The sequence below is a fragment of the Denticeps clupeoides genome, chromosome 2, assembly GCF_900700375.1.
Source record: "Denticeps clupeoides chromosome 2, fDenClu1.1, whole genome shotgun sequence".
Classification (NCBI taxonomy): domain Eukaryota; kingdom Metazoa; phylum Chordata; class Actinopteri; order Clupeiformes; family Denticipitidae; genus Denticeps; species Denticeps clupeoides.
In genome coordinates this window covers 36,774,603-36,802,410 of record NC_041708.1, presented here as the reverse complement: position 1 = coordinate 36,802,410, position 27,808 = coordinate 36,774,603, and the positions used below count along the sequence as shown (strand labels likewise).

At 39.3% G+C, this 27,808-nt stretch overlaps 1 protein-coding gene across 6 annotated transcripts; it reads right to left on the bottom strand.

The window, feature by feature from the left end:
• Positions 1-491: 491 nt before the first annotated feature.
• On the bottom strand, positions 492-22,836 carry LOC114784848 (fibrillin-2-like). 6 transcript variants are annotated; one of them, XM_028970604.1, is made up of 41 exons: positions 22,753-22,836; positions 22,057-22,130; positions 21,756-21,810; positions 21,466-21,612; positions 21,208-21,366; positions 20,496-20,645; positions 20,236-20,382; positions 19,806-19,952; positions 19,381-19,527; positions 18,955-19,104; positions 18,528-18,677; positions 18,093-18,239; positions 17,663-17,812; positions 17,233-17,382; positions 16,607-16,753; positions 16,180-16,329; positions 15,748-15,894; positions 15,318-15,467; positions 14,689-14,835; positions 14,260-14,409; positions 13,827-13,973; positions 13,397-13,546; positions 12,770-12,916; positions 12,341-12,490; positions 11,906-12,055; positions 10,216-10,362; positions 9,801-9,950; positions 8,688-8,845; positions 7,504-7,568; positions 6,493-6,626; positions 6,119-6,301; positions 5,784-5,975; positions 4,841-4,999; positions 4,594-4,772; positions 3,944-4,114; positions 2,438-3,787; positions 2,312-2,353; positions 2,154-2,213; positions 1,789-1,855; positions 1,640-1,704; positions 492-1,290 (listed from the first exon to the last, which is right to left on the bottom strand). In XM_028970604.1, exons 2-40 carry the CDS (start codon positions 22,126-22,128, stop codon positions 1,646-1,648), a joined length of 6,522 nt encoding a protein of 2,173 aa, XP_028826437.1. In that variant the 5' UTR covers positions 22,129-22,130; positions 22,753-22,836; the 3' UTR covers positions 492-1,290; positions 1,640-1,645. The 6 variants fall into 6 exon arrangements, with proteins under 6 accessions (XP_028826437.1, XP_028826436.1, XP_028826439.1 ...); XM_028970603.1 differs by having other exon boundaries at positions 492-1,704; positions 22,753-22,835; XM_028970606.1 differs by lacking the exon at positions 15,748-15,894 and having other exon boundaries at positions 492-1,704; positions 22,753-22,835.
• Between the last annotated feature and the right edge of the window lie 4,972 nt (positions 22,837-27,808).

Below are 27,808 nucleotides of genomic sequence, written 5' to 3'. Positions count from 1 at the left end.
CGTTTTGCTGTGCGCTCGCTGGTTATCAGAACGCAGCTAAAGACTCGGAATCGTTGGTATTTGAACACTTGTGAAAGTCTCCCGTTATCTTTGATGCTTGACTCGTCACCAGCAGCGTCTGATGAAGGAACCACCAGAGATTTGGACGAGGGGGACGGAGCTCGAGTTTGCAGACTTGCTGCTTGCTAAACTTTTAATGAAAGCAATCATTTGTCTTAACGCAATCATTTAAAACCCACTTTTCCATCTGAGCCGCCTTTGATGGAGGTGGGACTCCATCAAATAGATCGTGTCAGTCAGGCACGATGGGTAAATCTTCTCTTGATCAAATAATCTGACGTGGGGTGGAAGAAAGAAATGAAAGTAACCTGAAAAGCCTGTCAAGCTTTGATCTTCCAACAATATCCGGGTCCGTCTCTCACCTCTGACTCTTGTCCTTATAATCATCAAACCATCAAACATCAAACGACGGGGAAAATAAGGCCATGAAATGATATGAAAATATACTTTTATTCACCAGTGTTTGATTTGGAAGAGATGGAAGAGTCCGAAAGTGGGAGTTTTCTGAAGCCATGAATGAAATTGTGGAGATTCTCCTACGGCGTCTGCCAGCAGATCTCAGATCAGCTCAGATCAAAGGACAAGAGAGCAGGAAGTTAATGAAATCGTCCCCATGACGCAAAGAAGACCCTTTACCACCATGGAGCTGGACATGCCACACCGGGTGTCACAACACAACACACAACACTTTTCTTTAAACATATTTTATGTTAAAGACGTAAAAGTGTAATACTTGGTTATGTTTGCAATATTTGCATATTGGTTCATTGTTTACTTGCAACATTTGCAATACTGTGGTCTGTAGCAGTTGCAGAAAGCATTTCACTGCACATCATACCGTGTATGACTGTGTATGTGACAAATAAAATTTGAATTTGAATTTGAACACAGAGCCACAAGGTGTCCAATCAGAGCTTTCTTCTCTTCACAAATGAAGGGTCCAACAATTTCAATCCCACAGACGCCAGTCCGTGCTCTTCATCAGAGAGGTAGAAGAAGAATTCGGAATGCCGCTGTTTTCTTCTCGCAGTCACAGTGACGCATCGATTGGGTGTCAGTCCTGGGAAGGCCACATTTCTTATCATATCTTGTTTGGATTTTTTTTTTCTACGGCGCCAGCGGCAACACGGGTAGCAGAGCTAATTACCGCAGAGCAGATCGATGGCGGCTGGCCGGATCTGGGTGGTGGATTCCAGGCCTTGCTGACTTGTGCAGCTGGGAAATTGCTTTCTGGGTAGAGGATTTGCTTTTGTTTAACGGCCCTGTGCGTGTCTACACGTGTACTGCTAATCGTGTGATTTATCTCTGTCTTCAGACGAGATCTAATGACAAATCACTACATCATGACCAAAACTTCAAAGGATAAAGCAGAACAAAAATACAGTTTGGTCTTGCATCTGACAACATTTCATTACTAATGAGTTATTATCAAAGCATGCGGTTTGTACACATTTATGTAAAGAGTTCCTCCATTTGTCAGCAAGTTAACATTCTCCTTTATAATTTCTGATAATAAGCATGATTAAAAGAACATTTAAAGTGCATTCATGTTAAAAGTGTGGAAAGAGCAAGAAAAAACCTTCGGCTACTGAGAGCCCGAAGAACATGGAAAGCTTCTGGTCCCACCAGAGGTGTTGTAAGCATCTGAAAAAAATGAATAGGAAAATGCGTGCGCTTTATTCACGTTTTCTTAATAGTAATAAAAGTTATTCATGGACGTGGACTTACACGTTCTTTTCAATCTCAATCTGAAGAGGTCCAGTCGGCTTGTTAATGACCTTCCAGCACTTGTGGTCTGACGAGAAAAATAAAAATCAGTTGATTTATCATGGCCTTTAACTAACGCTCTTACCCAGAGCACCTTACAATCAGTAGTTACAGGGACAGTCCCCCTGAAGACACTCAGGGTTAAGTGTCTTGTTCAGGGACACAACGGAAGTGGGGTTTGAACCTGGGACTTTGTATTTGTCTGGTTCATAGGTTAGTGTGTTCTAGACTAGACTACTATCACCCTAAACCCATAACTAACGCTCTCCCAACGATGTTAATTCGGCCTTCATTGCAACAAATAGGATGGAATGGACTGGAATTACCTTGCTTTGGTTTGAGGTCCAAGACGCAAGGCTGAACTTTCCCGATACAGCTGCCCGAATCTACAAATGCAAAACAAAACAAGAGACACTAGGACTTCATAAAGTCCCATTTATAATGTAATATGTAATACAAGATCCAAGATACAGTGAAGTGGTACCTTCTTGTCTAAAAGCGTTCCAAACAGCAATATAAAGAAACCCTTTACAGGAGAGAAACACCTAATTCAGAATTCTTAGATCATTTGATTGTTTGCAAATGCTAAAAAAATTGGAGAAGGTCCTACCTGCAACGAATTGAAGAAGGCAAATGAAACATGGAGGCCATAGTTTCCTGGGTCAGTCACAATCCCAATTCCAAGTGCCCAGGTCAGGCCAAAAATCGGTGTTAAAACAGCCACACATCTGCCTATGAGCACCAGGGAGTGCTTTTCCGAGACCTGGCTGGTCTTCCCACCCATCCTCGTCAACATTTTGATGATGACCGCGAGCAGGATGGTTAAATTTGCAGCCACGATGGTCAGGGCAGGGACTACAAACGCCAAGAGGGTCTTGCTTCTGTCCCACCTGAGCCAGCAGGCGTTTTCGCTTAGATAATTGTCTGCAGGGGCAGTGACTGCTATGGTGACCACGGCAATAAGGATGGGGGGCACATAGCCCACAGAAAAGGAAATCGCCCTCATGGTGGATTTAGACACCTTTGTCATGGCGAAGACCGCCCGGCAGAAGAAGGCGGCAGAGACGAGCATCCAGAAGAAAAGGGCGAGGTAGAAAAGGTGCATGAAGAACACGGCAGCGTTGCATGCGTCGGGGTTTTCGTGCTTTCGCGCCGTTTCCGCAGCTCCAACGATAAACCACACGTCGGCAATCAGGAGACACACGGCGATGTTCACCACAGACACGTGATGTATGTAGGAGGTGGGAGTCCTGGTCATGCTCTTCCAAACCAAGATCTCAATAATGAGACACGCAACCAGGCTGCCCATTGAGATACCAACGCCGATGTAGGTTATGAAATCCAACACCTTGGCCTCATCCTCGGGGACGTATGGAGACATGAGGATGGAGAAGGACGTCAGATGGTTACACTCGCAGGTGACGGTGCCGTTGGACTTGTACTTCGGCCGGCAGCCTGATGTATCCCACCCTCCGACACCAAAAAGATTGAAGTTCCAAAATACACACTGAGGACTTGTAAAGTTGTCATTAATAAGGTCAAAGGTCAGCGAGATGTTATTGAATGTGGCGTTCTTCACCTTGATGAGAAGAACGATTGCATTGATCTTGCTGCTTGTGTCGTTGAAGCTCGCCTTGCTCCTGACCGGGAGGAAGTTGCTCTGGTTGGAAAAGGCCACGGTGGTGAGGACTGTGTTGTTGCCGGGTATCTGCGTGTCGGGGATGAAGATCTCCGCAGTCGAGTTCACGGCCAGAGCGGCTGCCGCTGAGCTCAGCACGGACCTGCTGAGCTGGAGGAAGCCCGTCGTTATCACCAGAGGGTCGTCGGCGAGAGCCTCGGTCACCTGCTCCACTGCGTTCAGGAGCAAGGAGCTGGAATTCTTCATACTGTTGGAGTTGATGTTGCTCCAGACGCCAGTGGCATTTGGAGACACGATGACATCCATAACCTTCAGAAAGTTCTGGAGGAGCAAATGGAGGAAACTGACTACATACCAATTATGAACATTGCCCATGTCAAAAAATTATGACGTTTCGTCTGATATTATTTCTGATTTTTCAAAACGTACATTGTTTTATTTGAAGAATGCATAGTTTAAATTTGGACGAACTCCCACCTCCATCACCAGTCTGTTTATTTTGATGCCTTTGGAAACTTCTGCAATATTGTTCAGGATGGTGACGATACTTTGAACCGTGGCGGCTGACTGTGCGATTGCCGGGCTGTTCTCCGTTGCCGCTGTAGTGAGCTGCGCGATGAAATCGGGAAGGCTGTTGGCATTTATTGTCTGCAAGGTAAAAGAAACCGCGGTATGGTGGTTAGATGAGGTGTACAGAGCCCACACATCAGGTATTTATGGGCCTTCGATCCAAGAACTGAATAATAATGGGGAGATGATTCATGATTTAAGACATCTGGTGTGAGGACGGCATTTTTTTCAGGTCCAGATCTGCTGTGGCCACCGTTAACGGTAGCAGTCGAACTGAATGAAGTGAGATTATAACATTTGACGCAAGTGTTATAACATGTGGTAGTAGCCTAGCGGGTAACACACTCGCCTATGAACCTGAAGACCCAGGTTCAAATCCCACTTACTACCATCGTGTCCCTGAGCAAGACACTTAACCCTGAGTGTCTCCAGGGGGGGACTGTCCCTGTAACTACTGATTGTAAGTCGCTCTGGATAAGGGCGTCTGATAAATGCCATAAATGTAAAGTATTCCTTAATGTTTTTACTTGAGCTTTTGGTTAGAACATGTGTCTGACCTGTGACTGTGTCAGCAAATTGAAGATCACATTTAACACACAGTTGTCCTCAATGACCTTCCATCCGTTCCCGGAAGTGCAGACTGCCGTTCGGCTACCGGTCGTATTCGGCTGACAGGGCGCGTTGATGGTGTCGCCCTTCTCCCCGACACCGTAAGCATCATCGTTACAAGTGAATTCTGCAGCACACAGGTAGCATCTTTAATGTTGCAGAGAGAAAGTGTGCCAAGCGGTGGAAAAAACTCACTTTCATCACGGCTGAATATTTTCAAGGTCACCGGGCTGGAGCTGTAAGCAAAGTCCTTCAAGGAGCCGTCCTTAAGCTGGCAGACAAAGCTCTCAGAGTAAGTGTCATTGCTACACTTATCCACAGAAATCGGGTAGCCATAGGTGACACACTGGCCTGCTGTAATGATAAAAAAAATACCGCCGATCAGCACCACCATCGGTTCCAGTAACAATACATGTGCAACTACTGAAGGGTGAAGTGAAGTGGTTGTCACATGTGATACACAGCAGCACAGCACATGGTGCACACAGTGAAATTTGCCCTCTGCATTTAACCCATCACCCGGGGAGCAGTGTGTGGGGACGGTGCTTTGCACAGTGGCGGATCGGGATTCGAACCGATTACGGAGCCGCTTCCTTTAACCGCTTCCTTAACCACTAGAGCTTATTGCCTAGAGGTTATTGTACCCTATTGGGTACAATAACAATAAAAATATATTTTATTTCAGAGTGTCTTTCTATAACCCAAGGTCACCCTACAGAATTAAATAAAACAGCATGATAAGTCAGTTGAGCTTTGAGCCGTGACTTGAATAAAGGAAGATAATCTAAATGTCAGGAGAGAAGTGAGTTCCAGAGCCGAGGAGCAGAGCGGTGATAAGATGGGCCAAAGGAACAGTAAGATGAGAGGAAGAAGATGGCCTGAGAGAGCAGGAAGAAGTGGTGATATGAAGCAGGTCACATAGACAAGGAGGGGCAAGGTTATGGATGCAAATAACTGCTTACTTAAGCCCAAGAGGCTTCAGGTATAGAAACGACAGACTTAAAATAAAATTTAAAAAAAATTACAAGTGATGCTTGGTGATGCTAGTTAGGGAGTCAATACATAAAATTAAATCAAGTCATGTGAAGCTGGTGAAATGTCCCCCTGGTTCTCATCTCTTAAAATGGACACAAATTACCGCTTGTGTTAAAAGATCTCCATTCAACTTCATAGCCAGATTCCGCGCAGCACTGCAACTCAATCGTCCGAATATCGCATGATAATTGAGTTGTGGCATAGATTTGGATATTGGGTAAAGGTTTTATGTCGCCAACAGCCTGCCACTGGAATAAAGGTACAGAATCCATTGCTGATTGGCAGGCATAGCGAGCTGTGAGGAGAGGAAAAGATTGCATGCGTTACGGATACAACGCCTTCAAACAATATCGGAATTCCAGACTGAACTGTCCAATGGTCCAACAAGCAGTAAAGATAAGTTAAAGAAATGCTAGTATTTAAAATGACATAACTTACCATTATCAGTTATGCCCACCGCCTTCACTGTAAGGACGTCACCATTTATTTCGTACTTATCGGGAGTGGCTTGAATGGGTTTCCCATTCACGGTCCAGTTAGATGGCATCGCCGTTGGACAGCGTAATGTCAAAATCTGCTCAGGATATATTGAGCCATTCGTTGTTCTTAAATTGATTTGTTCTATGAAATGACAGAAGCGTTTATTGCACAATTACAGCCTCGAGTGTGCTAAAATGTCCCGATTTCTAGTTCTAGCAAAGCAGAACTGATTGTAAATTGGATTAAGGTGTCTGCCAAGTGCCGTAAATGTAAATGATTTCAATTGAAGGTGAACTGCATGTTGTATAGACTGGATGGAATTTTCCTCTCACCTGACACTGCTAGTGGATTGTCTGGTAAATTGTAACCATCCTTTATAAGGTTCTGTGCCACGCCTTCGTTCGCACTCATTAAATAAGTTGTGCTACTGGTCTTTACTGAGATATCTGCCACCACACTCCCGGCCCTGATGTAAACAGAACAGAAGACATTCTTCTTGTGCACACTGGCATCGATATATTATTCTTATTAGAAAGGGCCATAATATTACTTGTAGGCCACATGGAATCCATTACATGAATTTCACTTGAACAGACAAATCAATGTATTGATTGAAGGTATGCCTGGATTGGGAGTTTGCATCATATCATTTTTACGTCGCCCAGATGATAGACATTTGTTCAGTCATGCAGCAGGATACAAACAGAATGGAAATAGATATCTCTTGAACAGCATTCATTTCCTGGGAATGTATTTTTCACCAGCTTAATGGGACATGTTCATTTCCTACCTCTGCCTAATGGGTGAGTTATGGAAATATATTTAGACTTAATTCACAGGGTTGCTCATTAGTACTTAGTACATTAATAGCAGTCAGGACATTATCTGGAAGGAAATAGTGCTCCTTGGGATTGTAGAAGGCAGGCAATGTTTCATGAGACGTCTGAAAGTTCTAGAAGCAAATCCTGGGGTCTGAGAATGATGACATGGTGCCATGTAATTTTTGTGTTTGTTGAACCCCAATTAAGCGGAGCTGAGGCATGTCTCCTAAATATTAATGAATCATCCCTCCAGGTGATGGATGTGAATGTGATGGCTCTCTTTTTGGAGGGGCGCAGCGCTTCCACCCACCGGACCCAAAGGCGATCTCTTCGAAGCAATCGTGCCCGTTTTGTCTTAAAGGATGCCCTGGAATAAAATGGCCGCACAGCATTCTACCGTATGATGCCCTAGTTCACTTCGGTCTCAGTGGTTAACCTCCAGGAAATGTAAATATTAATGGTCGCAGTTAACAGTAGACATCCATACCCTCGAGGTACACTGGGAAATGTAGCTGCATGTACCTGAACCCTATGACTTTCGCCGTGCCCGGACTGTAGCCTGCGTGGTTTTTGTAGCTTTCTTCAACCTGTGTGAAGAGTGTTATACATTCTCTGGAAGGTCAAAAGGCATCAGTTCTATGCAGCAGAATAACAGCTTGGTTTGAATACATTATAAATTGGACAGAAATACAACAGGGGGGGGGGGGGACATGAATATTACATAATTATATAATCAGTATGGCCAATTTACTTCCAGAGGAGGTACCTGTTATATTACAAAAGCAACAGTATATTCTAGTCAGTGTTTAAACACTTGTTCACATATAGGGCGGTAGTAGCCTAGTAGTAGCCGGTAGTAGAACCAGAAGACCCAGGTTCAAATCCCACTTGCTACCATCGTGTCCCTGAGCAAGACACTTAACCCTGAGTGTCTCCAGGGGGGACTGTCCCTGCAACTACTGATCGTAATTCGCTCTGGATAAGAGCGTCTGATAAATGCTGTAAATGTAAAAAAAAATGTAAATAGGCATGCTGCTAAAACGAGTCGGCAAACCCACAGCTTTTTCATCCTTACACTGTGGCTCTGGAAAATAATCATTTTGGTTTTTTTTTTGGTGATTTGAAATTGAAGATTGTGATCTTGTTACATTGCAAATGCAATGTGTTTAATTTTTGTCACTTAAAATATGAGTCATAAATGCTGTATATACGTATACGTCCGCCACAACCACACCTACTCAATTAGAGAAGTGTTTCTATATCTGAAGCCTATTGGGCTGAGTAAACAGTCATTTGAAGTATTTAGTGTTTAATGATTTCCATATCTTAACTCTAATTTGAGAAGTGAAGTTAGGCTGACCAGAACTCCTCGGTTTCCTGCAAACATGTGCGGCCAGGTTTTAGACTCGTCTGGGTGATTAAACATTCGTCACATCATTGATTTCTACAATATTCTGGTTAGTAAACCCCCCTCAACTCAGATGTAGTTTTCTACATTTTCAAAATATTTGCTATATTTTCTATATTTCACAAGCAACACACTAGCCTATCATTAAAGTAAAAACAACATACAAAGTGTTATCTTCATTTTACAAAGAATTTGCGGCTCTCGGTGCTTTGAGTGTTAAAGGTTGCCGACCCGTGTGATAGAAGATTCAAAAAGCATGAGACCATTACTTGTATTGCGTATGCATGATGATACTTACAGCTTTAATTATGTCATTCGCATAGGTCTTATACTTTGAAGTGCCGACATCATTCAAGTCCATATCAAAGTCTTCGCTAATTGTCAGCTGCATATTGATACTTATGTAACTTGGAGTAGTTGATGTGATCGATGTAGTGGGAGCTTGTGTAGGATTAGCTAGAGAATGAAAATTATTAGTTGAATACATTGCAACACTAATATATGTAAGTACATTGACCTCACTCCAGAATGCATCTCTTCTTGTGCATATGAAGATATGCAAGTTATTGGTCGGATTGCTTTAAGATCACAAATTACAGATCTAGCAAGCGCACTTATGTAATGAGATTCAATTACCATACTTCACCATACGTGTACTTCACCGTAGTTCAAAATTTTATCAATTTCTAAGGATCTATAAAAGAATTATGTTGTCACGCTTCCGGGCTTCCACTTCCGCTTCTGCTTCCTGCCCCACCTTCCTGCCGCACATAGCCACGCAACAGCGTCCGCCTGTGCCACCCAAGACACCCCCCCATCCGACCCACGATCCCGGACCATCCTCAAGACAGCCGTCTTCCTGTTCTCCTCTGCCCCGGTCCTGCCAGCCTCACCCCCTCGCAGACCCCCTCGCGGAGCCAGAGTCATCTGCCCCACTCTCGTTCCCACTCACATTGTGCCTCCCTCCCTCAGGTCAAGCGCCTCCGGTCATCCTCCCCAGCTCTTCCAATGCCCCCCGCTCCAAGCATGTCTGCGAGTGCGTCCCCGAACTTGTGCGATGCCAAATGTCATTTAAAGGTGTCTTGTTGTAACAGCCGCCACTCCACTCCACCAACTCCGCATCGACTCCCAGTGCTGTAAGTATTTTCGGATGGACCAAGCTTCCCATAGACCCCAACGTTCTTGACTTCTCTTTTGGATTATCAGTTCCTGCTCTTGTTTGCCCTCGACATTGCCAACCGAGCGCCTGACCCTGGATTCCCCGCCAGCTCTCTCCCTTGTGTAATCTGCCTTGGTTGTTGTCTACCAATGGCTTTTTGACACCCCAACTGCATGACCCTGCTCCTGTACCATCTGTTTCGTGCTGTGACACTTGCATTTGAGATTAGGTTACTATACATGTATTTCTTACCTTGACACATGTTATTAACATTATTTATGGAAAAGCCTGGTGATGTGACACTGAATCCATTCAAACATGAGCAGGTGTAGCTGCCAATAGTGTTGGTGCAGTTGGAGTTAGGACCACAGACTGATGGTATCACTGCACATTCATTTACATCTATGCAACAAAATATGTGATAATCAAAAATTTAAAGTAAAATTATCACAACTCATTGGTTTTATTTGAAAAAAAAAAAATTTAACTTAAATTATATTCTAAAACACTTGGTGCAGTTGGAGTTCAGATCACAGACTAATTTTATTACTGCACATTCATCACTGTCTAGAAAAGACAGATGTAGGTTTTATATAGTTTTTAGGGATTTTTATCATGTAATATAAATGGTTCTTCTATATTGGCTTCCTTTGCATGTACTTCTTACCTTGACACATGTTATTGACATTTATGGAAAAGTCTGGCGATGTCACACTGAATCCATTCAAACATGAGCAGGTGTAGCTGCCAATAGTGTTGGTGCAGTGGGAGTTTGGACCACAGACTGATGGTATTACTGCACATTCATTCACATCTAATCAACCAAAATAAATTGAAAATCAAAAATTAAGAGTAAAATTGTTACAACTCATTGGCTTTTTTTTTTTTTAAATCTCAATTTAAGTAAAAATATATTCTAAAAAAAATTGGTGCAGTTGAATTTCGGACCACAGACTGATGGTATTATTGACAATTCATCAATGTCTAGTAGAGACAGTGAAACATTTACAGGGAGTGCAGAATTATTAGGCAAGTTGTATTTTTGAGCAATAATTTTATTATTGAACAACAACCATGTTCTCAATGAACCCAAAAAACTCATTAATATCAAAGCTGAATGTTTTTTTTAAGTAGTTTTTAGTTTGTTTTTATTTTTAGCTATTTTAGGGGGATATCTGTGTGTGCAGGTGACTATTACTGTGCATAATTATTAGGCAACAAAAAAACAAATATAGACCCATTTCAATAATTTATTTTTACCAGTGAAACAAATATAACATCTCCACATTCACAAATATACATTTCTGACATTCAAAAACAAAACGCGTGTGATGGAGCATTGTCCTGCATGAAAATCATGTTTTTCTTGAAGGATGCAGACTTCTTCCTGTACCACTGCTTGAAGAAAGTGTCTTCCAGAAACTGGCAGTAGGACTGGGAGTTGAGCTTGACTCCATCCTCAACCCGAAAAGGCCCCACAAGCTCATCTTTGATGATACCAGCCCAAACCAGTACTCCACCTCCACCTTGCTGGCGTCTGAGTCGGACTGGAGCTCTCTGCCCTTTACCAATCCAGCCATGGGCCCATCCATCTGGCCCATCAAGACTCACTCTCATTTCATCAGTCCATAAAACCTTAGAAAAATCAGTCTTGAGATATTTCTTGGCCCAGTCTTGACGTTTCAGCTTGTGTGTCTTGTTCAGTGGTGGTCGTCTTTCAGCCTTTCTTTCCTTGTCCATGTCTCTGAGTATTGCACACCTTGTGCTTTTGGGCACTCCAATGATGTTGCAGCTCTGAAATATGGCCAAACTGGTGGCAAGTGGCATCTTGGCAGCTGCACGCTTGACTTTTCTCAGTTCATGGGCAGTTATTTTGCGCCTTGGTTTTTCCACAAGCTTCTTGCGACCCTGTTGACTATTTTGAATGAAACGCTTGATTGTTCGATGATCACGCTTCAGAAACTTTGCAATTTTAAGAGTGCTGCATCCCTCTGCAAGATATCTCACTATTTTTGACTTTTCTGAGCCTGTCAAGTCCTTCTTTTGACCCATTTTGCCAAAGGAAAGGAAGTTGCCTAATAATTATGCACACCGGATATAAGGTGTTGATGTCATTAGACCACACCCCTTCTCATTACAGAGATGCACATCACCTAATATGCTTAATTGGTAGTAGGCTTTCGAGCCTATACAGCTTGGATTAAGACAACATGCATGAAGAGGATGATGTGGACAAAATACTAATTTGCCTAATAATTCTGCACTCCCTGTATTATAGGTTTTAGGGAATTTGGTATTGAAATAACATAATTTTAAAAAATGCTTTTATATTTGCTTACTATGCATGTACTTCTTACCTTGACATGTGTTATTGACATTATTTATAGAAAAGTCTGGCAATGTCACACTGAATCCATTCAAACATGAGCAGTTGTAGCTGCCAATAGTGTTGGTGCAGTTCGAGTTTGGACCACAGACTGATGGTATTACTGCACATTCATTCACATCTAATGCAAAAAAATAAATTGAAAATAAAAACTTAAAGTACAATTATCACAACTCTTTGGAATTATTTGACAGAAAATAAAATATCAATTTAAGTAAAAAATATATTCTAAAAAAATTTGTGAAGTTGGAGTTCAGACCAGAGACCGATGGTATTACTGCACATTCATCAATTTCTAGTAGCGACGGAGAACCATTTAATATAGTTATAGGGATTTTTTTTAAATAATGTAATATAAAGTTCTCTTTCTATATTAAGATTAGCTTACTGTACATGTACTTCTTACCTTGACACATGTTATTGACATTATTTATAGAAAAGTCTGGCCATGTGACACTGAATCCATTCAAACATGAGCAGTTGTAGCTGCCAATAGTGTTGGTGCAGTTGGAGTTTGGACCACAGACTGATGGTATTACTGCACATTCATTCACATCTAATGCAACAAAAAAACATTGAAAAAAAGAAAAACCAGTACAATTATCACAACTCATTGGCATTATTTGACAGAAAATAAAATCTCAATTTAAATAAAAAATATATTCTAAAAAACAAATGTTGCAGTTGGAGTTCAGACCAGAGACTGATGGTATTACTGCACATTCATCAATGTCTAGTAGTGACAGAAGATAATGTAATACAGATTTTAGGGACTTTTTAAATATGTATTATAAGTGGTTCTTTTTTATTGGCTTCCTTTGCATGTACTTCGTACCTTGACACGTGTTATTGACATTTATGGAAAAGTCTGGCGATGTGACACTGAATCCATTCAAACATGAGCAGTTGTAGCTGCCAATAGTGTTGGTGCAGTTGGAGTTTGGACCACAGACTGATGGTATTACTGCACATTCATTCACATCTAATAGAATAAAATAAATTTATAATCAAAAACTAAGAGTACAATTTTTACTACTCATTTGCATTATTTGACAGAAAATAAAATCTCAATTAAAAAATATATATATTCTAAAAAAAAAATTTGCAGTTGGAGTTCAGACCAGAGACTGATGGTATTACTACACATTCATCAATGTTTAGTAGTGACAGAAGAAAGTGTAATGCAGTTTTTAGGGACTTTTTTTTTCTTCAAAAACTAAGAGTACAATTTTTACCACTCATTTGCATTTTTTGACAGAAAATAAAATCACAATTTAAATAAAAAACATATTCTAAAAAAAAATGGTGCAGTTGGAGTTCAGACCAGAGACTGATGGTATTACTGCACGTTCATCAATGTCTAGTAGTGACAGAAGAATGTGTAATACCGTTTTTGGGGACTTTTTTATAATGTAATATAAGTGGTTCTTCTATATTGGCTTACTATGCATGTACTTCTTACCTTGACATGTGTTATTGATATTATTTATGGAAAAGTCTGGCAATGTCACACTGAATCCATTCAAACATGAGCAGTTGTAGCTGCCAATAGTGTTGGTGCAGTTGGAGTTTGGACCACAGACTGATGGTATTACTGCACATTCATTCACATCTAATGCCACAAAATAAATTGATAATTAAAAACTAAGAGTAAGATTTTTACCACTCATTTGCATTATTTGACAGAAAGTAAAATCTCAATTTAAATAAATAATATATTCTAAAAAACAAATGTTGCAGTTGGAGTTCAGACCAGAGACTGATGTATTACTGCACATTCATCAATGTCTAGTAGTGACAGAAGAAAGTGTAATACAGTTTTTAGGGACTTTTTTTTATAAAATAATATATGTTGTTCTTCTATATTGGCGTCCTTTGCATGTACTTCTTACCTTGACACATGTTATTGACATTTATGGAAAAGTCTGGCGATGTGACACTGAATCCATTCAAACATGAGCAGTTGTAGCTGCCAATAGTGTTGGTGCAGTTGGAGTTTGGACCACAGACTGATGGTATTACTGCACATTCATTCACATCTAAGGCAACAAAATAAATTGAAAATAAAAACTTAAAGTACAATTATCACAACTCTTTGGAATTATTTGACAGAAAATAAAATATCAATTTAAGTAAAAAATATATTCTAAAAAAATTTGTGAAGTTGGAGCTCAGACCAGAGACCGATGGTATTACTGCACATTCATCAATTTCTAGTAGCGACGGAGAACCATTTAATATAGTTATAGGGATTTTTTTATAAATAATGTAATATAAAGTTCTCTTTCTATATTAAGATTAGCTTACTGTACATGTACTTCTTACCTTGACACATGTTATTGACATTATTTATAGAAAAGTCTGGCCATGTGACACTGAATCCATTCAAACATGAGCAGTTGTAGCTGCCAATAGTGTTGGTGCAGTTGGAGTTTGGACCACAGACTGATGGTATTACTGCACATTCATTCACATCTAATGCAACAAAAAAACATTGAAAAAAAGAAAAACCAGTACAATTATCACAACTCATTGGCATTATTTGACAGAAAATAAAATCTCAATTTAAATAAAAAATATATTCTAAAAAACAAATGTTGCAGTTGGAGTTCAGACCAGAGACTGATGGTATTACTGCACATTCATCAATGTCTAGTAGTGACAGAAGATAATGTAATACAGATTTTAGGGACTTTTTAAATATGTATTATAAGTGGCTCTTTTTTATTGGCTTCCTTTGCATGTACTTCGTACCTTGACACGTGTTATTGACATTTATGGAAAAGTCTGGCGATGTGACACTGAATCCATTCAAACATGAGCAGTTGTAGCTGCCAATAGTGTTGGTGCAGTTGGAGTTTGGACCACAGACTGATGGTATTACTGCACATTCATTCACATCTAATAGAATAAAATAAATTTATAATCAAAAACTAAGAGTACAATTTTTACTACTCATTTGCATTATTTGACAGAAAATAAAATCTCAATTAAAAAATATATATATTCTAAAAAAAAAATTTGCAGTTGGAGTTCAGACCAGAGACTGATGGTATTACTACACATTCATCAATGTTTAGTAGTGACAGAAGAAAGTGTAATGCAGTTTTTAGGGACTTTTTTTTTCTTCAAAAACTAAGAGTACAATTTTTACCACTCATTTGCATTTTTTGACAGAAAATAAAATCACAATTTAAATAAAAAACATATTCTAAAAAAAAATGGTGCAGTTGGAGTTCAGACCAGAGACTGATGGTATTACTACACATTCATCAATGTTTAGTAGTGACAGAAGAAAGTGTAATACAGTTTTTAGGGACTTTTTTTTATAATGTAATATAAGTGGTTCTACTATATTGGCTTACTATGCATGTATGTCTTACCTTGACATGTGTTATTAATATTATTAATGGAAAAGTCTGGCGATGTCACACTAAATCCATTCAAACATGAGCAGTTGTAGCTGCCAATAGTGTTGGTGCAGTTGGAGTTTGGACCACAGACTGATGGTATTACTGCACATTCATTCACATCTAATGCAACAAAATAAATTGATAATTAAAAACTAAGAGTAAGATTTTTACCACTCATTTGCATTATTTGACAGAAAGTAAAATCTCAATTTAAATAAATAATATATTCTAAAAAACAAATGTTGCAGTTGGAGTTCAGACCAGAGACTGATGTATTACTGCACATTCATCAATGTCTAGTAGTGACAGAAGAAAGTGTAATACAGTTTTTAGGGACTTTTTTTTATAAAATAATATATGTTGTTCTTCTATATTGGCGTCCTTTGCATGTACTTCTTACCTTGACACATGTTATTGACATTTATGGAAAAGTCTGGCGATGTGACACTGAATCCATTCAAACATGAGCAGTTGTAGCTGCCAATAGTGTTGGTGCAGTTGGAGTTTGGACCACAGACTGATGATATTACTGCACATTCATTCACATCTAAGGCAACAAAATAAATTGAAAATAAAAACTTAAAGTACAATTATCACAACTCTTTGGAATTATTTGACAGAAAATAAAATATCAATTTAAGTAAAAAATATATTCTAAAAAAATTTGTGAAGTTGGAGCTCAGACCAGAGACCGATGGTATTACTGCACATTCATCAATTTCTAGTAGCGACGGAGAACCATTTAATATAGTTATAGGGATTTTTTTTAAATAATGTAATTTAAAGTTCTCTTTCTATATTAAGATTAGCTTACTGTACATATACGTCTTACCTTGACACATGTTATTGACATTATTTATAGAAAAGTCTGGCCATGTGACACTGAATCCATTCAAACATGAGCAGTTGTAGCTGCCAATAGTGTTGGTGCAGCTGGAGTTTGGACCACAGACTGATGGTATTACTGCACATTCATTCACATCTAATGCAACAAAAAAACATTGAAAAAGAAAAACCAGTACAATTATCACAACTCATTGGCATTATTTGACAGAAAATAAAATCTCAATTTAAATAAATAATATATTCTAAAAAACAAATGTTGCAGTTGGAGTTCAGACCAGAGACTGATGGTATTACTGCACATTCATCAATGTCTAGTAGTGACAGAAGATAATGTAATACAGATTTTAGGGACTTTTTAAATATGTATTATAAGTGGTTCTTTTTTATTGGCTTCCTTTGCATGTACTTCGTACCTTGACATGTGTTATTGACATTTATGGAAAAGCCTGGCGATGTGACACTGAATCCATTCAAACATGAGCAGTTGTAGCTGCCAATAGTGTTGGTGCAGTTGGAGTTTGGACCACAGACTGATGGTATTACTGCACATTCATTCACATCTAATAGAATAAAATAAATGTATAATCAAAAACTAAGAGTACAATTTTTACTACTCATTTGTATTATTTGACAGAAAATAAAATCTCAATTAAAAAATATATATATTCTAAAAAACAAATTTGCAGTTGGAGTTCAGACCAGAGACTGATGGTATTACTACACATTCATCAATGTTTAGTAGTGACAGAAGAAAGTGTAATGCAGTTTTTAGGGACTTTTTTTTTCTTCAAAAACTAAGAGTACAATTTTTACTACTCATTTGCATTATTTGACAGAAAACAAAATCTCAAATAAAAAATATATATATAAAAAAAAAAAATTGCAGATGGAGTTCAGACCAGAGACTGATGGTATTACTACACATTCATCAATGTTTAGTAGTGACAGAAGAAAGTGTAATACAGTTTTTAGGGACTTTTTTTTATAATGTAATATAAGTGGTTCTACTATATTGGCTTACTATGCATGTATGTCTTACCTTGACATGTGTTATTAATATTATTAATGGAAAAGTCTGGCGATGTCACACTGAATCCATTCAAACATGAGCAGTTGTAGCTGCCAATAGTGTTGGTGCAGTTGGAGTTTGGACCACAGACTGATGGTATTACTGCACATTCATTCACATCTAATGCAACAAAATAAATTGATAATTAAAAACTAAGAGTAAGATTTTTACCACTCATTTGCATTATTTGACAGAAAGTAAAATCTCAATTTAAATAAATAATATATTCTAAAAAACAAATGTTGCAGTTGGAGTTCAGACCAGAGACTGATGGTATTACTGCACATTCATCAATGTTTAGTAGTGACAGAAGAAAGTGTAATACAGTTTTTAGGGACTTTTTTTATAATGTAATATAAGTGGTTCTACTATATTGGCTTACTATGCATGTATGTCTTACCTTGACATGTGTTATTAATATTATTAATGGAAAAGTCTGGCGATGTCACACTGAATCCATTCAAACATGAGCAGTTGTAGCTGCCAATAGTGTTGGTGCAGTTGGAGTTTGGACCACAGACTGATGGTATTACTGCACATTCATTCACATCTAATGCAACAAAATAAATTAATAATCAAAAACTAAGAGTAAAATTTTTACCACTCATTTGCATTTTTTGACAGAAAATAAAATCACAATTTAAATAAAAAAACATATTCTAAAAAAAAATGGTGCAGTTACAGTTCAGATGAACAACTGATGTATTACTACACATTCATCAATGTCTAGTAGTGACAGAAGAAAGTGTAATACAGTTTTTAGGGACTTTTTTTTATAAAATAATATATGTTGTTCTTCTATATTGGCGTCCTTTGCATGTACTTCTTACCTTGACACATGTTATTGACATTTATGGAAAAGTCTGGCGATGTGACACTGAATCCATTCAAACATGAGCAGGTGTAGCTGCCAATAGTGTTGGTGCAGTTGGAGTTTGGACCACAGACTGATGGTATTACTGCACATTCATTCACATCTAAGGCAACAAAATAAATTGAAAATAAAAACTTAAAGTACAATTATCACAACTCTTTGGAATTATTTGACAGAAAATAAAATATCAATTTAAGTAAAAAATATATTCTAAACAAATTGGTGAAGTTAGAGTTCAGACCAGAGACCGATGGTATTACTTCACATTCATCAATTTCTAGTAGCGACGGAGAAACATTTAATATAGTTATAGGGATTTTTTTTTTTAAATAATGTAATATAAAGTTCTCTTTCTATATTAAGATTAGCTTACTGTACATGTATGTCTTACCTTGACATGTGTTATTGACATTATTTATGGAAAAGTCTGGCGATGTGACACTGAATCCATTCAAACATGAGCAGTTGTAGCTGCCAATAGTGTTGGTGCAGTTGGAGTTTGGACCACAGACTGATGGTATTACTGCACATTCATTCACATCTAATGCAACAAAATAAATTGATAATCAAAAACTAAGAGTAACATTTTTACCACTCATTTGCATTATTTGATAGAAAATAAAATCTCAATTAAAAAATATATATATTCTAAAAAAAAATGGTGCAGTTGGAGTTCAGACCAGAGACTGATGGTATTACTGCACATTCATCAATGTCTAGTAGTGACAGAAGAATGTGTAATACCGTTTTTAGGGACTTTTTTATAATGTAATATAAGTGGTTCTTCTATATTGGCTTACTATGCATGTACTTCTTACCTTGACATGTGTTATTGATATTATTTATGGAAAAGTCTGGCGATGTCACACTGAATCCATTCAAACATGAGCAGTTGTAGCTGCCAATAGTGTTGGTGCAGTTGGAGTTTGGACCACAGACTGATGGTATTACTGCACATTCATTCACATCTCATGCAACAAAATAAATTGATAATCAAAAACTAAGAGTAAAATTTTTACCACTCATTTGCATTATCTGACAGAAAATAAAATCTCAATTAAAAAATATATATATTCTTAAAAAAATGCTGCACTTGGAGTTCAGACCAGAGACTGATGGTATTACTACACATTCATCAATGTCTAGTAGTGACAGAAGATAATGTAATACAGTTTTTAGGGACTTTTTTAAAAGTTATTATAAGTGGTACTTCTTTATTGGCTTCCTTTGCATGTACTTCGTACCTTGACATGTGTTATTGACATTTAGGGAAAAGTCTGGCGATGTGACACTGAATCCATTCAAACATGAGCAGTTGTAGCTGCCAATAGTGTTGGTGCAGTAGGAGTTTGGACCACAGACTGATGGTATTACTGCACATTCATTCAAATCTAATGCAACAGAAAAATATTGCTAATAAAAAAATCAAGTACAATTATCACAACTCATTGGCATTATTTGACAGAAAATAAAATCTCAATTTAAGTAAAAAATATATTCTAAAAAACATTGGTGCAGTTGGAGTTCAGACGAAAAACTGATGTATTACTGCACATTCATCAATGTCTAGTAGTGACAGAAGAAAGTGTAATACAGTTTTTAGGGACTTTTTTTATCATATTATATATGTTGTTCTTCTATATTGGCTTACTATGCATTTACTTCTTACCTTGACACATGTTATTGACATTTATGGAAAAGTCTGGCGATGTGACACTGAATCCATTCAAACATGAGCAGGTGTAGCTGCCAATAGTGTTTGTGCAGTTGGAGTTTGGACCACAGACTGATGGTATTACTGCACATTCATTCACATCTAATTTAACAAAAAAAATGATATTCAAAAATTAAAGTACGATTCTCACAACTCTATGGCTTTATTTGAAAAAAAATACATTAATTTAACTTAAATTATATTCTAAAACACTTGGTGCAGTTGAAGTTCAGATCACAGAGTAATTGTATTACTGCACATTCATCAATGTCTAGTAGACACAGAGGTAGGTTTAATATAGATTTTAGGGAATTTTGTTTAAAATAATGTGATGTAAAGTTGTATTTCTACATTGAGATTAGTTTACTATAAATGAACTTCTTACCTTGACACGTGTTACTGACATTTATGGAAAAGCCTGGCGATGTGACACTGAATCCATTCAAACATGAGCAGTTGTAGCTGCCAATAGTGTTGGTGCAGTTGGAGTTCGGACCACAGACTGATGGTATTACTGCACATTCATCAATGTCTAGTAGCGACAGAGAAACATTTAATATAGTTATAGGCAATTTTGTTTAAAATAATGTAATATAAAGTTCTATTTCTTTATTAAGATTAGCCTACTGTACATGTACTTCTTACCTTGACACGTGTTATTGACATTATTTATGGAAAAGCCTGGTATCTTGACATTGAATCCATTCAAACATGAGCAGTTGTAGCTTAGAATTGTGTTGGTGCAGTTGGAGTTTGGACCACATATGGATGGCTGTACAGCACATTCATCAACATCTAGAAGACAGAAGAGGCATGAAGACAAAATAGCATGAACTTTTCCCTGATTGTATGTCACGATTGACAGCTCTCATACACCCTACTTCCTCATTCTGAACAATTTAAACTCCCTCCTAGCACACGCCCTTCTCATCGTTTCCTTTTGTTTGCTACCAATACCAACTACTAACTACCAATACCCCTTGTACACAGGGGATGACAGATGTTGACTACCAACTGAATCATTTTTAAATCTCGAGTTCTCAAGATTATAATCGAGATCCATTTTTATGAGTGTCAGTATCTTTCAGTTTCTAATCTTTAAAAAAAATGTCAACTCTATAAATGCCATCAGTGCTTTTTCATCATTATGTAAACCTGCTTAAAAATATTTAGGGGTAAAAACAGTCACAGCAATCAGAAGATACCAGACCAGATTCTTATGCAAATGACTCTCAGATAACTGCAGGAAATATTATTTGTTGGAAGAATGTTTTTTCCTATTAGACTTTAAATATTTTCCACTGAAAGGAGGAAGTAGAAAGCACATTTTAATAAAAAACCTGCATAACTTGCTCACCACTTTGACAAAAGTGCCCATCAGCAGAGATGCCATTGATGCATGTGCACGCTCCACCAGAAATCTGATCACACACCCCGTATCTGGAGCAGACGTCTGCTCCCCAGAAGAACTGCTGTTGACACCGGCACTGCAATACAGAGCCGTTGGACGCGCAGACTGAGGACATGCACGAGGGGGTTAGTGACGTCGGTCAACAAATACATAAACGGGCAAATGCAATTCATTGCAATGAATATGTTGGTGCAAGCTGCTCACATGTGGTAATGTCCACGCTTAAAATCTCGCTTGAGTTTCTCAGGGGGAAGCTGGACGCATTCACAGACGACTTGACCTGTTCTTCTGTTACGTTGTCTGGAGCGATTATTTCCACCTCAATGACAAACTGCAACAGTGCAGAGCTAACTGCATAAAAAATATTAGATGTTACATTATTATAATATAATTATATAGAAAGACACACTTTTAGGGTTAATGTTAAACATGTATTTTGAATATCGATTTATATGAAGGTCTGCACTCTTCAGACCAGGCTACATGTTTCATACCTCCTCGTTTGTGTAGCAGATGTTTCATACTTGTGTCCATGGATATGTGGGAAAGCTGAAAATTGAAATTCACCACTGAAATGTAATTGCTTGTTGCTACAATTCCTAAAGAATAAGGTTGTCTGGCAAGGTATCTGAGTCTGGAACCTGGGTTGGCTCCTTCTCATATAAGATCTATCACATGAAACCTATTACTGAGCAGATAGTGTAGAGCGAAGTGTGGCATATGTTGGTTTCTTGTGAGTTCGTGATCTGTACGAAGCAGAGGCTGTTGTTTTCTAATAAACAGAATGAAACTCACCAGAGAGTTCAGTTCTTTGACACACAGAACCATGAGGAAGCCAGTCATCGCCCACACCATAGAAAATGCCATGCCTGACAAACAAAGAAATGCATTGTTTCAGCGTCTGTCCTCTTTTACAGAAAGCAGTTCCACAATATGCCTTCATTGTTGTCTGTGTCTTAACCCTTAAAGCAAGTCATGGATATTTCAGATGCAACCACACTACAAAGAATGCAGAGCAATATCCAATCACTGGATCAATATCATCCCAGCAGCATAGTCCATTCTGACGCGTTTCTGACGCTTCATCCGCATAAATAATTCTCTGGACACATCAAAGTATAACATTTGAGTAATTGTACTGATGACTTACACTAATGATTTTTAATTTAATACATTATTTTATTTTGTTATTTTCTCTTTTTTGACCCCAAATCTGTTGCATGTGTCAAGAAAGATTTTCAAAGGAAAAATTCAATTGAACAATCTTTGAACAGAAGATAAAGTAATCAGTTTACTAGATAGAATTGGATGAGTTATGCTTCTTGGACAACGTGTGTCCCTGAAAGGCTAAAACGTTACACTACACTGGCATCCAGTCAGTAGCTTCACATAGTAAATGAACAATGCAATTTTCCAATGAAAACTGCCGCTAACGAGACAACATCACAGCATAGTTTAATGCCACACAGAAGACAGGAGCATAACAATTACCTTCTCAGCAGCGAACTCTGAATAGTAGAGCAGCTTTCGGCCAGCCAGGGTTTCTCTAGAAGCAAATTTCCTTGTTCTCGTGTTGAGTGGTGCTTTTGATGCCTGAGACCTGCTAAACTGCATTGCTACATCTCATCACACCCCAGGATCATGGGATAAGCCAGCCAGCTCTGCCTTTACATGAAGGGTTAGGGATAATGCCCCTACATCTTTTTATGCTTATATATAATAATATATATAATAATAATATCTAATAATATGTATACGAAACCTCTCCAGAAGAACATGGCATGTGTAGTAGTCCGTGAAATCGTGAACATATGACCTCATGGTAGGATTTTTATGATTTCTACGTCATTTCTACGTCAAGTAATGCTGTGTCTGGCAACGTTTTGGGTTGGTTTTGCTCTTCGCAGGACAACCATCCTATGATCCTGAGCCTGAAATTGGAATTTTTTCTGTCTGAAATCCCATGAGAAAACATTTATCTCAGATCCTGGTGAAGAACAACATGTTGTAGTCAGTTCAGAATTTAATTGAACAAATTGAAACGATACATTTATTTGTTGTGCAGGCAGAGAACTGAATTAAATGAGATTTCATCTCTGTTGAGAACTTGTTACCTTTGTTGGGCCGCTGTGAACATCACTACCTGAACTGTATTAAACCGAGATCCAGGAGAAGGTAGATGCCCGTTGCCGTGCTGGTTGACGAGTTGTTAAAGCGACACAGGCGCTCGGGGAAAACCATGTGACTAGAAAACCACGCCGGTCTCTTTGGTGGTTAACTGGTCATGTGATCAGATGGAGCAGGCGGGTTTGATTACACGTAATTATCTCCTGGTGGCGTGACGAGTGGACAAGGCTGGGAAGTGAGCGGAAACGGTACTGTGAGGAGCGTCAGGACTCACTAATCATCATTTTTCACCATGGTGTTCCATTATTGGAATACAAGCCGATCGGCTGTGCCGATGCAACATTAGTTCAGTTGATCCACAATAATGTGTCATTTGTATTAATTTATTCATTCTGTGAATTCTATGATGAAATTTGAGAATACGTCTTTCGCCACATGGTAAGAAGTGCCGCTGAGGTCGTGCCTGTCTCTCTCTCATCTTTTACACCAACATGCTGGATTTCACACGTGGCACCGTTGTGGAACAGATAAAGCAGGAGATGATGAGAGGGAGATGAAAGCACACAAGGCACCCTGAATAATCAAACAGGCTTTAGGTTGTCCACTTTAGAAATGATGGGAACAGCTAGCGATTGAAAACCAAGAATCAAGGTGACTGGCGTGAAAATAATCCGGCCTTGTTCAGGTGACACGTGGCCCCACGACGGCATGACCTTTACTTGATAAAGAGACTTCATACACTCGAATGGTTCACCCGGGCAAACTTGCTCACACACATAAAAATACATGATGCAACACACATTTTATAGGTTTCTGAGCAAAGGTGTGGGAATAAAACCGATAGAAATGAGTATCAGAGTCAGCCTTCATGGGGTCTTTGATGTGTTCATGTTGGCCTGACTTGAACCGGCATGGCTAACGGGTGAGATGCAACTCGTATCTCCAGATAAATGAGTACAAAAGCAAGTCAATGAAATGACATAAAGTCTCTTTAACAAATCGAATGGCATGTCAGTACAAACTAAAATACTTCATGTCTCGTAAATGCTACTTTGGGGAAAGAAAATTCACAAAATCTGCTTGGTATCCTTCAAAACATTTTTGCAAATTGGGTTTCAATTGATTTATTAATAAAATGATGTAATTTTCCAGTTACAATTCATAAAAGAGCACAAATGTGAAAAATTTAGAGTGCTAGTAAATTAATTTGCTGAAATATCTAGCCATGCCAACCTAGCTGGCTGGTTTTGTTATTGGTGTTGGGGGCGTTAATGTGGAGTGGCAGGGAACTGGCTCCACGTAATACCACCATTGTTTTTACTGTTCGTGGTAGTAGCCTAGTGGGTAACACACTCACCTATGAACCAGAAGGCCCAGGTTCAAATCCCACTTACTACCATCGTGTCCCTGAGCAAGACACTTAACCCTGAGTGTCTCCAGGGAGGGACTGTCCCTGTAACTACTGATTGTAAGTCGCTCTGAATAAGGGCGTTTGATAAATCCTGTATATGTGCTGTATAAAGGGACAACTTTACCTGAACATCCTGCAATTACGTCCCCAAATGTCCTCAATACTCCGCATAGGGTTTTTATATTGTTCACTTTTATACAAATTCATCATCTAGCACCAACTGATTATGGGACGATGAAAGTGTATTATATTGTGACTTTTTATTGTTGCAAAGCCCATTAGATTTTAGAGGCAGAATTTCTATTGCATTGAATCTTCTTTTCCTGGAATATCCCTGTATATCAACAAGTGCAACGTCACAGAAAATAGACAGAATGTACAGTTCACACTCGTGGCTGTCTTGCCGACAGAAGCCCTGGAGTTAGGGAAACAGTAAATGGGGTTGAGACAGTCAATCGTGAAGCGCTGCTCACTCATGCTCAGAGAGCAACTGTGTGCCAAACAGTACTTGGGTCTGACATTTCCCACCCATTGATTCCCATCAATTCTGCAACCTTTTCCAAGTTGCGGTGCTCTGACCTACATGGAGTTCCACAGGGAGACACAATAGTGCGAGGAGGATGAAGCGAGGGCTCCCATCGACCAGCGCCGGCCCTAAAAATAAAAACCAGAGACCTGACAATGACAGCTGCCCCCCCCCCAAAAAAAATACAAGCAATCAATTGTGACCCAGAATTCCTTGTTTGGATCAATATGACACACTTTTTTGTTCATGATTTAATGCTCTTTATTTTTTTGGATGCTTTGTAGGTGGGAACAGGGTGAATGGATTTTTCCTTTTTTCAGAATAACATCAAGGTCAGGCCTTTTCCGTCATCTTTCCAGCAGCGTTTCCGTCGGTAAAAGGGCTGCAACCGTACACTCCGGGCTGCGTCTGCAAAAAGGCCATGATTGATGCCCGCTGTTTACCCAGATCGATGAAAATAGGAATTCCTGACAGACCGCTTTACATACGCGCTCATTTTTCATACTACACCTCCAACGGCAGCTGGGGCTTAATGGCGCGAGCGCGCGTCAGCATTATCGAACACGCAGCCCCGTTCAAAGCCACCTGCCCAGGATGCCAGCGGGTCTCGAACTGCTCCGACTGGGATGCTTACACAGCAGCCTGCCAGTCACAAATGAAAATGGAGCGCTTGCAGCGAGGACGATCACTCTGCAGCCGTATGTGTGGCTTGGCGAACATGATTCAGCCATGGGCTGTTCACTTTGCAAAACCAAAAATACATGCTGCCTCTGGCTCTTTATGCATGTTGGTTGATTGATTCGTGAGTTTTGGAGCTGTGAAGAATTCTATGGCAACACCTTTTCTTAAATATTATATCCGGATGGTCGAGAGGTTAGCAATGGTTAGTAGGTTGTGTGGGGCACATAAAGTGAAGTGATTGTGAAACACTGCTGCATAGCACATGGTACACACACAACAAAACGTGTTCTCGGCATTTAACCCACCACCCTTAGTGAGCAGTGGGCCTGGGGAGCAGTGTGTGGGCGCTCAGTGGCTTCGAACCGGCATCCTTCTGATTACGGGTCTGTTTCTGTACTCGCTAGGCCAATGTTAATTTTCACTGCTTCAATTACACATACAGTACAGGCCAAAAGTCTGGACACACCTTCTCATTCTATGTGTTTTCTTTATCTTCATGACCATTTACGTTGGTAGATTCTCACTGAAGGCATCAAAACTATAAATGAACACACGTGGAGTTATGTACTTAACAAAAAGTGGAGACCTGACCTCCACAGTCACCGGACCTGTACCCAATCCAGATGGTTTGGGGTGAGCTGGACCAACAAGTGCTAAACACCTCTGGGAACTCCTTCAAGACTGTTGGAGAAGCATTTCAGGTGACGACCTCTTGAAGCTCATCGAGAGAATGCCAAGAGTGTGTAAAGCAGTAATCAGAGAAACTAGAATATAAAACATGTTTTCACTTATTTCACCTTTTTGTTAAGTACAGAACTCCACATAAGGCAGTGATGGCCTAGTGGTTAAGGAAGCGGCCCCGTAATCAGTTGCCGGTTCGAATCCCAATCCGCCAAGGTGCCACTGAGGTTCCACTGAGGTGCCACTGAGCAAAGCACCGTCCCCACACACTGCTCCCCGGGCGCCTGTCAAGGCTGCCCACTGCTCACTCAGGATGATGGGTTAAATGCAGAGAGCAAATTTCACTGTGTGCACCGTGTGCTGTGCTGCTGTGTGTCACAAGTGACAATCACTTCAATAAAAAAAAAAAAAACGTGTTCATTCATAGTTTTGATGCCTTCAGTGAGAATCTACCAATGTAAATGGTCATGATATTAAAGAAAACACATTGAATGAGAAGGTGTGTCCAGACCTTTGGCTTGTACAGTTTATGTTGGAGATGTCAATATTGTTCATGTCGTATGAAGACGATGTTCACCGGTTGGCATGTCTGATGCACAGGGAGTGAATTTATTGCAGCCAATTGTTGGATCTAGTTCATGACAACAGAGCACGCTTAACTTGGCATAAACCAGACCGATTGGCTGGCATTTGTGCATAAATGGAAATTTGCATAAACACAACTGACTAGCCAGAGGGTTCAATTGGCTGGAGCTTATGTAAAATTTGTATGGGAGTGTATTGGGAGGTATACTGTCTGTTTAAACGCGGTTCTGGCCTGCAGCTATTATTTGTACTGGGCATCCTACCATGTTCACCCCAAAAGGTTTTGCATTTTGTTTATGTTGTTTAGAGCATCAACATATGACGGCCTCCTAAAGATCCCATAGAAATCTCCTGTAGGGCATGTGAAATGTGAAATGGGGGGGAAGGTGAAAAATTCACACAGTCTTCTCGCAAAACAAAGACTCAGTTTTCATCTTGTTTCACATGAGTTTTCGCAGCACCACCCTCAACATACACACTCTTTCCCTGTTTGAGAAACACACACACACACACACACACTCCTCAATTTTCCAGAG